Here is a 14,881-nt window from a genome sequence, read left to right as displayed (position 1 = left end):
TTCGAACTCCCTCACACGGAAGGAAGGCACAAACCACCCAGAATTTTAAACACCTAAAAAATATTACTAAGCGGAAAGCAGCCAGGACATCCTTTCCCTTTATGGATCAGTGTCTCCAACGCATCCAGACAGCTTATAACTCCGTTTGTGGGTTCCAATATGGCGTCGGGGGCCATTTTGTAAAGTGTGCGCGTACGCAGTTTCCTGCCTCGAAAAGAGCTACCTACCCATTGTTTTATGAGGGGATGCGTGTGACCTGCATACAGATTGGAATAGAGCTATCGAATTAAAAAAATGTCGGCAACTGTTTAAATAGAAGTTGAAGTTATACGTTGATATTTTTAGATGTTAAACAATTTAACCAAGATCCAAGTCACATACTTATTAGTTCTACCTATCTCTACTTAATTAAATGTTCCTTGGATGAGTTCGCTCTTTAGCAATAAGAGCGCCTAAAGTTTTGTAACCATTGTTTCTTATATTTTATTACCTATAAAAATGAATAAAAATAAAATAATATTAATAATATTTTATTATTTATTTTATTTTAAACTTTATTACACAATATAACAAATAAAGTACAAGTGGCTGACTTAATGCCTAAAGGCATTGTCTACCAGTCAACCATCAGGCTAAACAGAAAATATATTATTGTATTAAGGATGTGCAAAACCGAAAGGCCGCAATTCTTTGAATTAAGCCTTTTTTTACCATGTCGGTGGCAAACAAGCATACACGACCGCGCCTGATGGTAAGCAGCAGTAGATCGTAGCCTATGGGCGCCTGCAACTCCAGGGGTGTTACATACCCTCGCAACGCTCAAGATTCCACATTAGCACGAGAGGTTAAACAACAACTTTGCCCCCATGTAAAACAAATAAATATTAAATGGTTTAATATATATATTTTAAAATTAATTGTCGCCTGCGATATATCCGAACCGAGACGCCCTTCAATAGAAGAGCGTATTACCTACTCCTTTATTAAAGTTCGGCAACTCACTTGTAACCTCTGTTGTTGAAAGTCCATAGACGGTTGTTGCAAGTTCAGGCGAGTCGTCTACTCTTTTGCCTCCTAGCTATAACATAGAATAAAACAATATGAATAAGAGGAAGCGAGGAGGAAGTGCGTTTTTTATAACGCGTTTTGTTATCGGAGCCTTAATAAACCGAGATAAGCCTCAACCTGAACCCGCTTATCTCATCCTATTTAAACAAACGCTGCCGCCGTTCTGTTGGTTCCATTTCACTGATTAGGTCATTACTAATAGCTGACGAATGTACGAGTTCATTAGGTACCTAGTACCTACATAGATGATTCAATATACAGCCAGTCGTGTTATTTTAAAGCTGCTAAGTCTGGATAAATCGTTACGCGGAAACTATTTAAATTTTTAACAAGATTCTCCGTACGTAAATATTCATGTTTAGCAAGAAAGCTGTAGCTGTACCTAATGCAAAGCATTTACAGCGGCAGGGTCACAGTCTGACCCACTCTGTCATCGCGTAGGTCGCGCCCACATCAATCAAGGCAAACTATTTAGGATAGACGTTTAAGATGAGCAGGGATTTTTAGTGCCCCTTGGTCCTTTGAAGTGTTCGAAGGGTTTTTTTTTCTAGAAGGGGACGCTTTTAAATAATGACAAGTACGTACAAAGAGTGTCTAATTAGTATTCATCTGAGCGTATGCAGTCCTCGACGCGGTGGGGACGGGTTATTAGCCGGTGCCGCCTCCGCGCCCGGCCATATTGTTCCGACGCCTGGCTCGAGCGCCGCCGCCGGCCGCCGCGCCAAACGCTCCTCCGACTAACGCTAATTCGCTCTGTCAATATTTGAACTGTTAGTGCCGCTGCGACGATTTCACCAGAAGAAGCCGAGCCGGTGGCTGGGAAGGCAAGATGTCGGCATAGCTGATTGACGTTGATATACGGCTGTGTCACATCGAGCCAGCTCAATCCACCGGCGTTCTACTCTCGAAGATCGTGGTTGCACCCTAGCGAAGAAGGAATTCGGATCGCTCCCGAGTCGCGTTCCGCGCCCGCCCGGAGAGGGCGCTTTGACAGCTGTCATCGAGCTTTCTCGTTTCTCGGGCGGCCGTGGGACGAGTCGAGTAAATTTTTTATTTATATCACACACGACGATGTTCCCGTAGAGTGCGACCGGCTGTGTACGTGCGTGACGAAACGATACGAAAACACGACGACAGAATGGCGAACGAGGAGGCTTTGGGGCCGCGGAAGACGATGTTCGTTCTAGTGATTGTTGTGGGGTGTTTCGCGGTGCTGTGGCCTAGGATCCTGTCGCCTCTGATGGTGGGCCAGGGGCAGCTGAAGCCGAACCAGCTCGACCGGGACGCAGGTAACCGCGGTATTTATAACTCTAAGCTCAATGTCAATATCGCTGGACGCCGCAACGTTTAGAGCGTTTTAAATCTAATTATACGTCGCTCTGTACACAAAACACCTTTTTCAATGTTTAAAATGACTTATGAAATGATATTTTTGCGATTCTCTGGGTAGTTTTTCACAACGAAACTTTCGCGTGCGTGTTTGCGGTTCTCGGCGCGGCCGTGCAAATATGCCCAGCTGTTGACTGAGCATTACCTAATGTTGACATAAGATCTAATCGGAATGCTGTTAGAATCAAACCAGTTGGTTAACTTGGAAATCTCTATATCTTGTTATTCTGCTTTGTAATATGTTCAGGGATGTCTACTGTCTTGATGGGCATAAATAATTATCTAGGAATAATGTCAATTTAAAGAAGTATTAATTTTGCATTACAACTGCATATTATAGTGTCAAAATGTCGTGTTTCTGGATATCTTACGTAATTGTAGCATAAATAACAGTATAGTTAATAAAGATATTTATGTCAATTAGTCGTACAGTTAGAATCAATAAATAATTATAAATTATCTGTTAAATTCCTCTCCATTTCCTTTAAATGGAAAACAGGATATATAAATCAGGGCAACCTTAAAGATAAATTAATAATTCCTTAAGCATTTTTACTATAACTGTAAGTATGTAATAGCCAATTTAAATGGAAAACAGGAAACATAAAATAGAAGGTTAAACATGAATAAATTACAGTTATTCATTTTAATTATTAATTATACAGGATTGTTTCTACACATTAACTTTAAGGGAACATGCATTTACAAGATTAGTAGATATTCAAAAAATATTTTGATCAAATAAATGTGTAAACAATGTCACGCAAAATAGGCGCTAGTCGTTGAGTTGCGGAAAATCGCCCGAACTACAATACAATACAAGTGTAAACAAGGTGGACTGTGGACTATAAGGCATCCCCCTGTTTAAACTTCAATTTGACAAATCTTGCATAAATATGACATAGTGCTTCATTTGAAGTTACTCAAAATCAGATCAAAACATAAAATAATAATTCAGGCTGTACACGCAGTGTTGGCCGAATCATTAATGCAATTAACCATTATTTATTTATTTAAGCATTTATTTTTGCTTAAAATAGTTTTTCAGAATAAAAGTCACAGTTTACGGTTCAATTTGTACTGGTTAATGGTTATTTGCAATTAACGTTCGACCAACACTGTGTACACGTCCCACTGCTGGGCACAGGCCAGCGAGTCATGTCCGAGAGGGTTTAGGCTATAGTCCCCACGCTGACCTGATGCGCTTTTGGGACTTTACATAGACCTTTGAATTTCTTCGCTGATTTATACAGGTTTTCTCACAATTTTTGCCTTCCCCGATAATTAAAAAATAAATAAATATTAGAGTACATTGTTACACAAATTGAACTGACAAATTTAAAACAAATATGCCACATTTTTTGTGTATTGAGGCATCTTTTTGCTAAGCTCAAGCCCCCAGAGCTAATTAGAAAAAAAAGGACCTTAAGGATTATATATTAGTATTACTTAGTAAAAAAGATTTTCTTTATCCATTCATAAAACATTACAAAACAATATAAATTATTACATTACTTTATTCCTTTGTATCAATTGGAAACCATTATTGTGTTTTATATTGATAACATTTTATTCCTGTTTAACTACTATGTTTCTATAATTATTGTTTTTTGCTGTTTACATTATAATTTTAGGTTTTAAAGCTGCGGCATATGATGGACGCAGTTATCCATTATCCATGTGACAAAGCAACAGTAGTTTTTTAACACTGCCCGATATACCGTGACAGATGCTGTTCTTAGCTATCTGATGGATAATTGCGACCATCATATCCATACATGTCTTATTCTAAATGATGAGAACTACCTGTACCTGTACAGGGGTTAGCGATCAAACCCGACAAGTCTAGCAAATGGGTTTTTAAAATTGGAATTACATATATGTGATGTGTGTGGAGTTCATATATAAATGGAAAGATATCTAGGCTGATAAGATCGAGTTTGACCGCTCAGCCCTCGATTCCAACTGCAAGTTACTCTAACAGGATGCTGCGAAGTCATCTTCGAATCAGAAATGGCCGTCCTCGAGTTAGTAAACGAAGTATGCAGCTCCGCCATTGGAAAAGATGGCTTATTATCTGCATACGCAGCAGCTGAATGCCGGAAAACTGTCAATGAGACCTGCGGGCTGGACATTGCTGCTTTCTTGAAAAGAACGGATAATGTTGGGAAGTCAACAAAAGTGCTACTGAATACGATGAAAGAGAGTAACAGTTCGTGCTTGAAGGAGCATTTCGGAGTACCTGTTTGGAGTCTTGGTGCACACACTGCGCTCAACTTTTGGGCAATACAGGATGACAGTTAGTAATGTTTTTGCTTGTGAGTGTGATGTGTCTAACAACCATACTAACATTTTTGAATTAGGATTTTAGATTTTTCATGGTTCTGGCTCTTAAATAAAGTGTATTAAGAGTCCAAGTGTCAAGGCTGAAACAAAACTGTTAGAATAAGAGTTTTAGGCCAGGAAATAAATGCCCAAAAAAAGGTATAGAGGGAAATGCAAGGAACACAATTTTTAACTTCGTAGCTTTGTTTAGACTAGTTAGGAGATGAACATATCAAAAGTCCCCGGCCATAACCCTGGTGCTGGGGGGGGGGGAGAGGGGGGTTTGAAGGTTCCATTTTTCGGTTTTTCGATTATGTTTCGGAAACTATGCGTCTGAGCGACTTGGCCACTAATACAAAATGAAAAGAGATTTAATTTGTTACAAGTTTTATTCAGTCAAGTTTATCGATATCTTGTATAGTTTTTGAGATATCCGCTCTTCAAGGTTTATTTAGGGCTCTCATTTTTATCTTGATTATCTACATCGGTGAAACTGCTAGGCCGGGTTTGGGATCGTTTTCGTATAAATCGGGGGTGCTGAATTCATTTATGGTATCAACATTGACACCATTCCTAAGTAAAAGCTTAATCCGTACCCCTAGTGTATAAATACTGTAAATTTAATTAGATAGCGTGACGTGACGTATGAGTTTGCGTTTAGTGTCATTTTGTAAGGGATTTTGAGTTTCCAAAACGTCCCGCTTGGCGCGCTGTTCAAAATGAGAATCACGCTATCGAATGAATACACTAGACTAGGGGTTCCGAATTAAATTAAATTAAATTTATTTAAGACCAACAAAGGATCAATTTGGTTAGTAACACATTTTAATCTTACAACTAATGTTAGTAGATACACACACAAACTTATTAACTATCTACATATTTACATATCTATTTACTTAAAGCACATGTGGAGTGCACTACAGTGGTTACAATTAAACCACAGTGCCGACACTGTGTGTATACTGTGTATGTTTCTTGTTAGGTATATGTGTCGTTTTCAATCAAAAGGTACTAAATTGTCGCTTATCATAAGGACGCTTGACAGGTTATTCGTATAAAGATACAATTTCGTAATCGACAATGTGGTACCTTTTGATTGAAAACGCCACATATTATGTGAGCTGAGTTTTCGCCAACGCAAACGTCGTTTTCGATGCGTCAAAGTGTAATAATAGGTTCTTTATTTTATCAGAGCGTGGCAGATATTTTGAGCGCATTTTGAGTCCGAATTGTTGGCAATTAAATAAGGCGCCAACCGACTTCTTCGAACTAAGCCCCCGTACTAGACCTCCAGGTTTCACTACCCAACGACGTGTCTGGTGTCTGTTGAACCGCTTCCGAACTGACGTGGGTAACTCCGCATACCACAGGAATAAATGGGGATGGTGTGAATCGGCGGCATGCGGATGTGGAGAACCGGAACAAACTATCCGTCACATGGTGCTGGAATGTCCTAACACCAAATTCGGTGGCAACTTGGAAGAGCTCAAGACCTTGAATGGGAAAGCCGTGGATTATTTTAAGGATTCTAGTTTTAAATTTTAATTTTATAATGCAGTGACATGTAGAGATATGCCATACGATAAATAAATAATTGTTGCGAATCTGATATTTTATCCATTATTGCTCCAACCGTACAATATTTGGCAAACACAGCCAAATGAAGGTCTTGTGCTCGTTTATATACGTAAGGATATTCGCTAATATTAGCAGTTATCCGCTATTCACGTGTTTGTGAAGATATACACATATACGCAGTATACGTGTCGCAGCCAACTGGTTAAATTAGTCATCTAATTATTCATTAAACACCGGCATCCAATAAATGCCTAGGCCGATAGTTAATTGAACCTGGCGTATTGAAAGACAGCCCTTTGAAAACGACTGGTTCACTCAGCCAAGTGATTCCACAAATGTACCCTAAAAAACTTAAAGAAATAAAATTGTATAAAATAAATAAATTAAATATGAATTTACAATAAAATAAATAAATAAATACAATAATCTAACCTAACATCATAAATACTGTTTGTCCAATTTAACTAAATGGGTAAAATGTGTTATTCCCATCCCACCAAGTTGTTACCAGTGGTGACTACTGGGAATATTTTTCCCACCTTTTACCACTGGTAACTACTGGAAAAAAAACCCAGCAGTTACCACCAAACAGAGTTGGTGATAACTAGTGGGAACTGAAACGGAAACTCTTCGCGATCGCTCGGTCTACAAACGTCAAATAGAAATCTGGTCGTCACGTCGGTGGCAAACAAGCATACGGTTCTCTTGATGTTAAGCAGTTACCGTAACCTATGGACGCCAGCAACTCCAGTCCAGATGTGTTACATGCGCGTTGCCGACCCTTAAAAAACCTGTACACTCCTTTTTAGGGTTCCGTACCTTAAATGGAAAAAAACGGAACCCTTATAGGATCACTTTGTTTTCCGTCCGTCAGTCCGTCCGTCCGTCCATTTGTCTGTCAAGACCCTTTATCTCGGGAACGCGTGATGGAGATATCGAGGTGAAATTAAAACCATATACTCAGGTCTACGGTCCCAGGAAACTGTGAATAAATCAAACTTCTAACGCTCACATGCACCATTTACTAACCCGAGGTTAACCGGTTAAACCTGGAATCTGGAGTTACCATGGTATGGTTACCACTTACCACTGTTAGCAGTACTATTTGACACTGGGCTAACGGGTTAACCTCGGGTTAGTGGGATGGCAAGTGGCCCTAAGTGTACGTAAAAAAAGTTTGTTGCAAAAAACGTATAGTTTCGACATTCTCAAGGGTGTCAAAATTTATAGGGTACTTCCCGTGGACCTAGAACTAAGAAATTTGGCAAGTAATATCGACTAACACTATACAAGTGGAGGAAAAATTCTGAAAAGTAAAAATTTTTAGAAAAAAAAAATTAAAAATAAGTTTTTGTACGGAACCCTCGGTGGGCGAGTCCGACTCGCACATATCCGGTTTTTTGAAAACCTTAGCAGGGAGTAAAGCGTTTCTAAAGGGGCCCACTGACTATCAGTCCGCCGGACGATATCAGCCTGTCAGTTAGAACAAAAATTTGACAGTTCGGAACAACTCCCTTAAAATCTTCCACATAGGAAATTTACCAACACTGTCGAAATTGCGGAATGTCACTAAAATGATGTACTGGAAACTTCATTCACACATTTAACTAAACAACTTGAACCTTATTTCAATTACTTAAGTTCTAACAAAGGTTAATAAATTATGAGTTGTTATAACTTCTCATTCACGCTCGCGTGGTCGAAGGTAGGGTGAGAGAGATAGAGATATGGCCCCGGTCGTTAGTTCGGTTTGCGTCTACTATAGAGTACCATTTTAGACATAATATAAGCCGACTATTTTTAAACTGTATTGCGAGGACATAAGGTATATTATTGGTCATTTGTTTTTTGGAAGTACGCGTACCTATTAGTACTTGTTAGCGTAGTTTGGGTGCGGTTGCAAACAGACGAACGAGAATTTCGAACGAATATGTATGTCGAAAACAGTTATTGACTAAATCAGTGTTTTGTGATATTTTTCTGCTGCAAAGCAAAACTTTCAAAGATTCATAGTTAGGTATTTATTAGTCATTATTTTACTCTTATTAGATAGACATGTGTGTCGAAAAACCGAAAATTCTGAGCCGATTTTGATTGTTTTTAGTTTTTAGGGTTCGTAGTTCTCATTTTCCCCTAGCGCACCGAGGGTTCCGTACTTTTTAGTATTTGTTGTTATAGCGGCAACAGAAATACGTCATCTGTGATTTCAACTGTCTAGCTATCACGGTTCATGAGATACAACCTGGTGACAGACAGACGGACAGCGGAGTCATAGTAATAGGGTCCCGTTTTTACCCTTTGGGTACGGAACCCTAAAAAAGTCATAAACGTAGGGGCATAGCTATGGTTAATATACATCAAATTATGCTATAGTTACTTTGGCAATAAGAGAGGAAAGTTGGTTTTTCTTGCGAGTGTTTATTTTGAGGCCCGAGAAAGAGAAAGAAACGAGGGACTCAAAAACACGAGCTCTCGTGTTGCACATATAATTTTTCACCTCAGTAGTGAGAACATATTAAAGGTTAAAATGGATTTCGAATTACACAGAATAATACAGAGAAACAAAAAAAAAATTGTAATAGAAGTATGAAGTGGCAGTTCATGGCCTTCACTAAATTAAAAAGCTACTTTGTTTCACTGTTGTGGAAAGTCGCACTTTCCTCACTCCAGGGAGTGACGAAAGTAGGCTTGTTCGAGCTGCTGAGGTGAAAAAATATTTTCCATTATGATCCGCCAGTGGTTGTCTATGGAATAGTCATTGTCACATGTTGAGGTCGCATGACATTGTGACATCGTGATCGTGACACGCTCATCTTGCTATTAGGCCATTTACTTGATAATTTGTTACATGTTACATGGCTACGTCGCGTACAATATTTGAGTTATAGCCATACTGCAAGCAAATACAGATTTTATCGTCTATGACATATGATTGAAATTTGAAGTTTTCAGTCATATCTTTTTATGAGGCCTCTTTCCTTAGGATATTACAATGTTACTGAACCGGTGAGCTCCATCTTAGGCCCTGTCTTCACTTTCCATCAGGTGTGACTAGGGCCAATCGCCGATCAGTTTATAATAAAAAAAAATATATATATTATTGACATCATAAGATATAGAAGGGTTTACTGTTAAAATTAGTACTTCACTGAGTATATCGTAGTGAAAACCTAGTATTTATCAATACTTCTTATTACTTATAAAACCGGTACAGGGAACCAGTATTTTGCGCTATGAGTTGTTGCCGGCCGACATCAAACTATGAATCTCACGACCTATACGCAATTACGCATAAGCGCCATGAATACGGCGCTTACGACGTTTTGATCTCGTGATAAATCTAATCACCCACCGTATCCCTTGTATGCAGCTGTTCGGCCTTTTCGTATTATCCAGCAGAGAAACAATTGATTAGTGGAACAGTACAATGATAATGCCTCTATATCAGATAGTAATTTATGGCAGTTATCAATACATTGAATAGTTCTGTATAATTTAGTATCATCTGCGTACAGTAGATGTTAACTATACTTAATAATGTCTCCTCAGTCGTTTATATAAAGAGAAAATAGCACAGGACCGAGATGGGATCCTTGGGGGACGCCAGATGGAATTTTAAGGTAATTTGAGCAATAACCTTTCATACACACGGCTTATTGAATTAGGAAGGGGATACCCTTTCATTTTAGCAGTATCTCTGAATGGGAAACCCCCTCCTAGCTAAGTCAAATGAACGGGTAAGCAATTCATAGGGAAAGCCAATTGTTGGGGCTTTTCGATAAAGGATAAGCTATTTTAAGGCTTTTTTTTGGGAAGGGGTGGACGGGTCCCTGTTATCCAGTAATCCAGTCCGCCAACCTTATGTTCATGTATTCAAGCGGCCGCTATGAAGCTCAATCAAACTTCTTTTCATTGCCAGTCCGTCTCTTTCGCACTCATGAAATGCTCGTCATAATACGTAATGGCTGCCTTTTGGCACGCTTCAATTATGTCTACCTAAGCGTAAGCGCTTCGACAGACTCCATAATAAAGTAATCCCAAACCCATGACGAAACGATTAACATTGGGTGACCGGATCTACCCACGGGTTCTTAATTTGGCCGTTTCAGATCTAACTAGATCATCAGTAGAGCTGTTTGTCCAAACACGTAAATGAAGTTAGAACTTCAGTTACAATTGACTCATTGTTATTAAATGGGGTTAGCCGGAGGAAGTATTTTACAGATGGCGCCAGCATAGCTTGCCCTGTCAATCCCTAAAATTGTGTCAAATTCTTGTTCTTTTTTTTGGAATTTTATGACGTGAATTTTTAGGGTTCGGTACCCAAAGGGTAAAAACGGGACCCTATTACTAAGACTCCGTTGTCCGTCTGTCCGTCTGTCCGTCTGTCACCAGGCTGTATCTCATGAACCGTGATAGCTAGACAGTTGAAATTTTCACAGATGGTGTATTTCTGTTGCCGCTATAACAACAAATACTAAAAACAGAATAAAATGAATATTTAAAGGGGGCTCCCATACAACAAACGTGATTTTTTTGCCGTTTTTTGAGTCCGACTCGCACTTGGCCGGTTTTTATATTATTATACCTCTATGGTTCATGTCATACCCCAGAGCCTACCTAGCGCCACTGGAGAGATTAGGAACTATTATTTACAGCTGAAAGCTGGTCACTTTTGCAACAGTTGTGCCATAAAAGATTGTCGTCCTTTCTATACCGTCCATAATAACAATATTCAAAATACATTACGTCTTAGAATAAAGTATGCTACTCGTAAAAATCAAAATACTTGGTATAATAAAATGAAATGAAGATTTACTTTCTTCACCGCTACCGCTACTTATCTTCTTCTTTGTCGGTCCCTCATTACTGAGGATCGTGACCACTTGGTTTTGCAGCTTCTGTGATTTGATGAGATTGTTTTCCAAGTTACGCCATATTTAGGTTGGAATTTATACAAAATTCTGTTCTAACATGTTTGCCCACATGCGTATTGTTTAGCATCTGTGGTCCTTGGATGCCCATATGGTTTATACACAAATTAGGTAATGCGTGAATTGGCGATGTGGGTCAAATTATGGTGTTTGGCTCGAGTTATAAACTTTGGCGACTTTCAGCTAGACCTTTAGATATCTCTTTCGCGAAGTTTTTCTTAACTTTTGAAAGTCTGCCAACGCGCAATGGAGCGCAGCATTTTAGGTGTTAAATTGGAATTAAAATATTTTATTTCAGGCATATAGTGTTAGTACAAAAATTGTTATTTAGCTACCTATATCTATGTTAGTGTGTACAATATGTAAACTAAAACAATAAATACCTAAAACTAATTAATAAGTACTAATTATTTTGATGATGCGTTGGGTTCATGCCATCTCGGTCATTTTTTCGGGAGTTACAAATACAAATACAAAATTCTTTATTTAATAAATTAGCACTACAAAATGATTAAAAGGGATGGAGCCGCCCAGTAAGCATAAAAATGCCTGTGTCAGGAGACACCGTTCTTCCTTAACTATGTTTTTACATAGAGACAACATGACTGATACAAGCAATTCTAAATTTAACATGCTAACTATAAACTATAACTATACTAGGAACTATAACTATAGCTATAACTATAGTTAGGAAGACTGCTGTACAAACGGCAACAGTCTTAACTGTCCATCGGTGGAACTTATGCCTTTCTTTTGTAATAAGGTTTGCTGCTTCTACCACATAACAGGGCGGACACGCTATACATCAAAAAATCACTTGCGTTTCTATGTGTGAACAGCACGTCTGTATACGCGGCATGCGTCATTGTGTGAGTAAGTTGCTTAAAAACAGTACTGAGCGGTCGGCAAAACGTCGTCAATCTGCTGTCGCGGGGCGCGGTAATTCGAATCGGGGCGGGGCGGTGCGTGGCCGTTCTGTATGATTATTTATTTATTTAATCGTATGGCATGATAATAATTGTGAAATAGAAACAGTGTAAGTGTTGTATAAGTAATTAAAGATCTACACATAGACCAGTCAGCCACTTTATGGCTTCGTCGCTCAGGGTGATCAGGTCTTCGGGAGGGCCGGCGACATAACGCGTTATAGGACAGTCATGAATGATGTGCTGGATGGTTTGTGCTTCCGCACCGCAACTGCAGGCCGGGGAATCCACCCACCCACATCGGTGTTTGTAGTAGGCGCATCGACCATGACCAGTACGCAGTCTATTAAGTTTGCACCAGTCTCGTCTAGGGAGGTCCGATCCCATTATTCTGGAGCCAGGCGTGATATCAGAGCCTAGTTTTCCCGCCATTAACAAGTCCCACGATTTTGCCCACTTCTGTATGATAATACTATTACTTATTCTGTGCTTCTACAACCAAACCCGGTATGTTCTCATTCTCACCTTCAATCTTACAACTTGTACCACATTAGCTCACTCACGATTTTTCTCATCACCCATCTCCCTCCACACAGCGATCTGACAAGGACAGTTGGTCTATTTAATGACTACGGAACTTGTTTTAGGATGTGACGTGTTTAGCCTAATTTTTCATTGACATTTGCGTACAATTGTATTTTAGACCTTATGTTAATGTTATAAGGACTAGAATAGGTTATTATTAAACAATGGTATGTATGGAAATAGGTATTAGCAGTAGGGATGACACATGTTTTTTTTACTTTTCATCACACTTGCTCGAAACTTGCTTGCTTGCTTGATTGCACGTGGACTAAAGGACAAAGGCCTAATATATTGTTCCCGCGGGAGTTATGGATTGTGTTAAAAAACCTATAACTCCCTAGGGAGTTGCACAATGTAGGTACCAAGGTACCATATAGTTACGAGTAAGTGGGTAGAAATTTACGAATAAATCTTAATAAGTAGGAAATCAATGTAACATATTTTACTAAAATTATACGAGTATGTGATTGTATATAGGTAATATATAATATCAAAGAGGATATAATAAGATAGAGCGGTACTGTCATAGTAAATTTTGTAACCACAGTAAATTCACTGCCATCTATCGACACACCCTAAAACTAAAAATGAAGATTTATAAAAATACGATAAAATGTATTTAAATATGGATAAATGATTTTTTTTATTTGCATTAATTATTTTTATGATTTTGACCCATGTTCTTTCACTGATATGCGATAAAATTGTTAAATAACGAACGAAACCGTCAACGCCATCTATACGACAGTAGGCCAAAGCTAGTAGCGCCCTCTGATCGAGAATCAAATTTTCTTGATTTTCGAGGCACGTTTTTTCCTTAGACTGTATCCATCTATTACGGAGTTATATCTATCTTTGCTTAGACTGTATCCATCTATTACGGAGTTATATCTATCTTTGCTTAGACTGTATCCATCTATTACGGAGTTATATCTATCTTTGATAAAATGTGTGAATGTTGTCACTAATCCCTTGTTTTACCCGACTACGTGAGACGTAGTTGTGTTTTATAATAACAACTGTTTAAGATATGCTTTGGATTATCTGCAACTAACTATTGAAAACAAGATTGTATAGGTAATATAAATAATTGTGCCATTTTCAATTAAAAGGGTACTTATTGTCGCTTGTCAGTAAGGCGCTATTTCCATATAGCTTCAATTAGAAATCAACCTTATCGACAACCGACAATGTGGTACCTTTTGATTGAAAACGTCACAATTATGCATGACCACTTTTTATCGTGGACAGTCTTTATTTAGTATTTCCCTCGCGTTGGTGTGGTAAAAAAAATTGTGTTTCACTCGGTGGCAAAATTTGTTTAACGCTCGTGCTTTCAAACTCTCGCAACGCTAAAGATTCCACTTTTCGAGCCGCTCGCTACGCTCGAGGTTCAATTTTGTAATTTTTCGCTTGTTCGGGTATCAATATTTAGCACGAGCGGTGAAACAAAAACGTTGTTAAACAAATAACTATTTTTGGAGTACGTTTGTTAATAACAACGTAGTTTACCTTGTCACAGTGATAAATGTGCCATTTTCAACCAAAAGGGTACTTATTGCCGCTTGTCAGTAAGGCGCTATTTCCATATAGCTTCAATTAGAAATCAACCTTATCAACAACCGACAATGTGGTACCTTTTGGTTGAAAACGACACAAATACTGATACTGATAATAGTATAGGATCCTGTCGGGGCTAAACTAACGGGAAACGCCGTTGATTATCGCTATAATGGGGGCCGAAAGTCTGTGAAAACGGCGAATTGATAATTATGAAATCCGAGCAATAAATATAGGGAATCTAGTGGTGGTGAATCCACTCGTTTTCAATTCTATTAGTAGTAGTGGAGTTCCCTCCCAGTAATGAAGATATGTTGAATGGAGATATGGTGGATATATTGAAGCGAAAATCACGAAAACGAGCGCTCGAAAATCTCGAAATTCAAAAATCGGCCCCATGAACGTTTTTCATACGGCCACACTGGGATTATCGCGATAATCAGCGGCATTTGGGGTGATCCATTAATTAGGTACATCACACGTTTAGGGGGGGAGGGGGTCAAGAAAATGTGA

The 14,881-nt window shown here is 38.8% G+C and overlaps 2 protein-coding genes across 9 annotated transcripts in view; one reads left to right on the top strand and one right to left on the bottom strand.

Annotated features, from left to right (window-relative positions):
* LOC134749607 (NADH dehydrogenase [ubiquinone] 1 alpha subcomplex subunit 11) overlaps positions 1–14,881 on the bottom strand; it is a 219,711-nt gene that overhangs the window by 172,093 nt on the left and 32,737 nt on the right. The window lies entirely within an intron of this gene.
* Positions 1,936–14,881, top strand: part of LOC134749596 (uncharacterized) — a 41,732-nt gene continuing 28,786 nt past the window's right edge. Inside the window, exons 1-2 of one of the 8 annotated variants that reach the window (XM_063684602.1) lie at positions 1,936–2,357; positions 4,442–4,756. In XM_063684602.1, the coding sequence (XP_063540672.1) occupies positions 2,207–2,357; positions 4,442–4,756 (466 nt within the window). In that variant the 5' untranslated portion in view covers positions 1,936–2,206. The remainder of the gene's footprint in view (positions 2,358–4,441; positions 4,757–14,881) is intronic. The other 7 variants (XM_063684606.1, XM_063684604.1, XM_063684608.1 and 4 more) reach the window with 7 other exon arrangements.

The sequence above is a fragment of the Cydia strobilella genome, chromosome 18, assembly GCF_947568885.1.
Source record: "Cydia strobilella chromosome 18, ilCydStro3.1, whole genome shotgun sequence".
NCBI classification, from domain to species: domain Eukaryota; kingdom Metazoa; phylum Arthropoda; class Insecta; order Lepidoptera; family Tortricidae; genus Cydia; species Cydia strobilella.
Note: the sequence above shows the minus strand (reverse complement) of the source record. Positions and strands in the feature narration are given on the sequence as shown.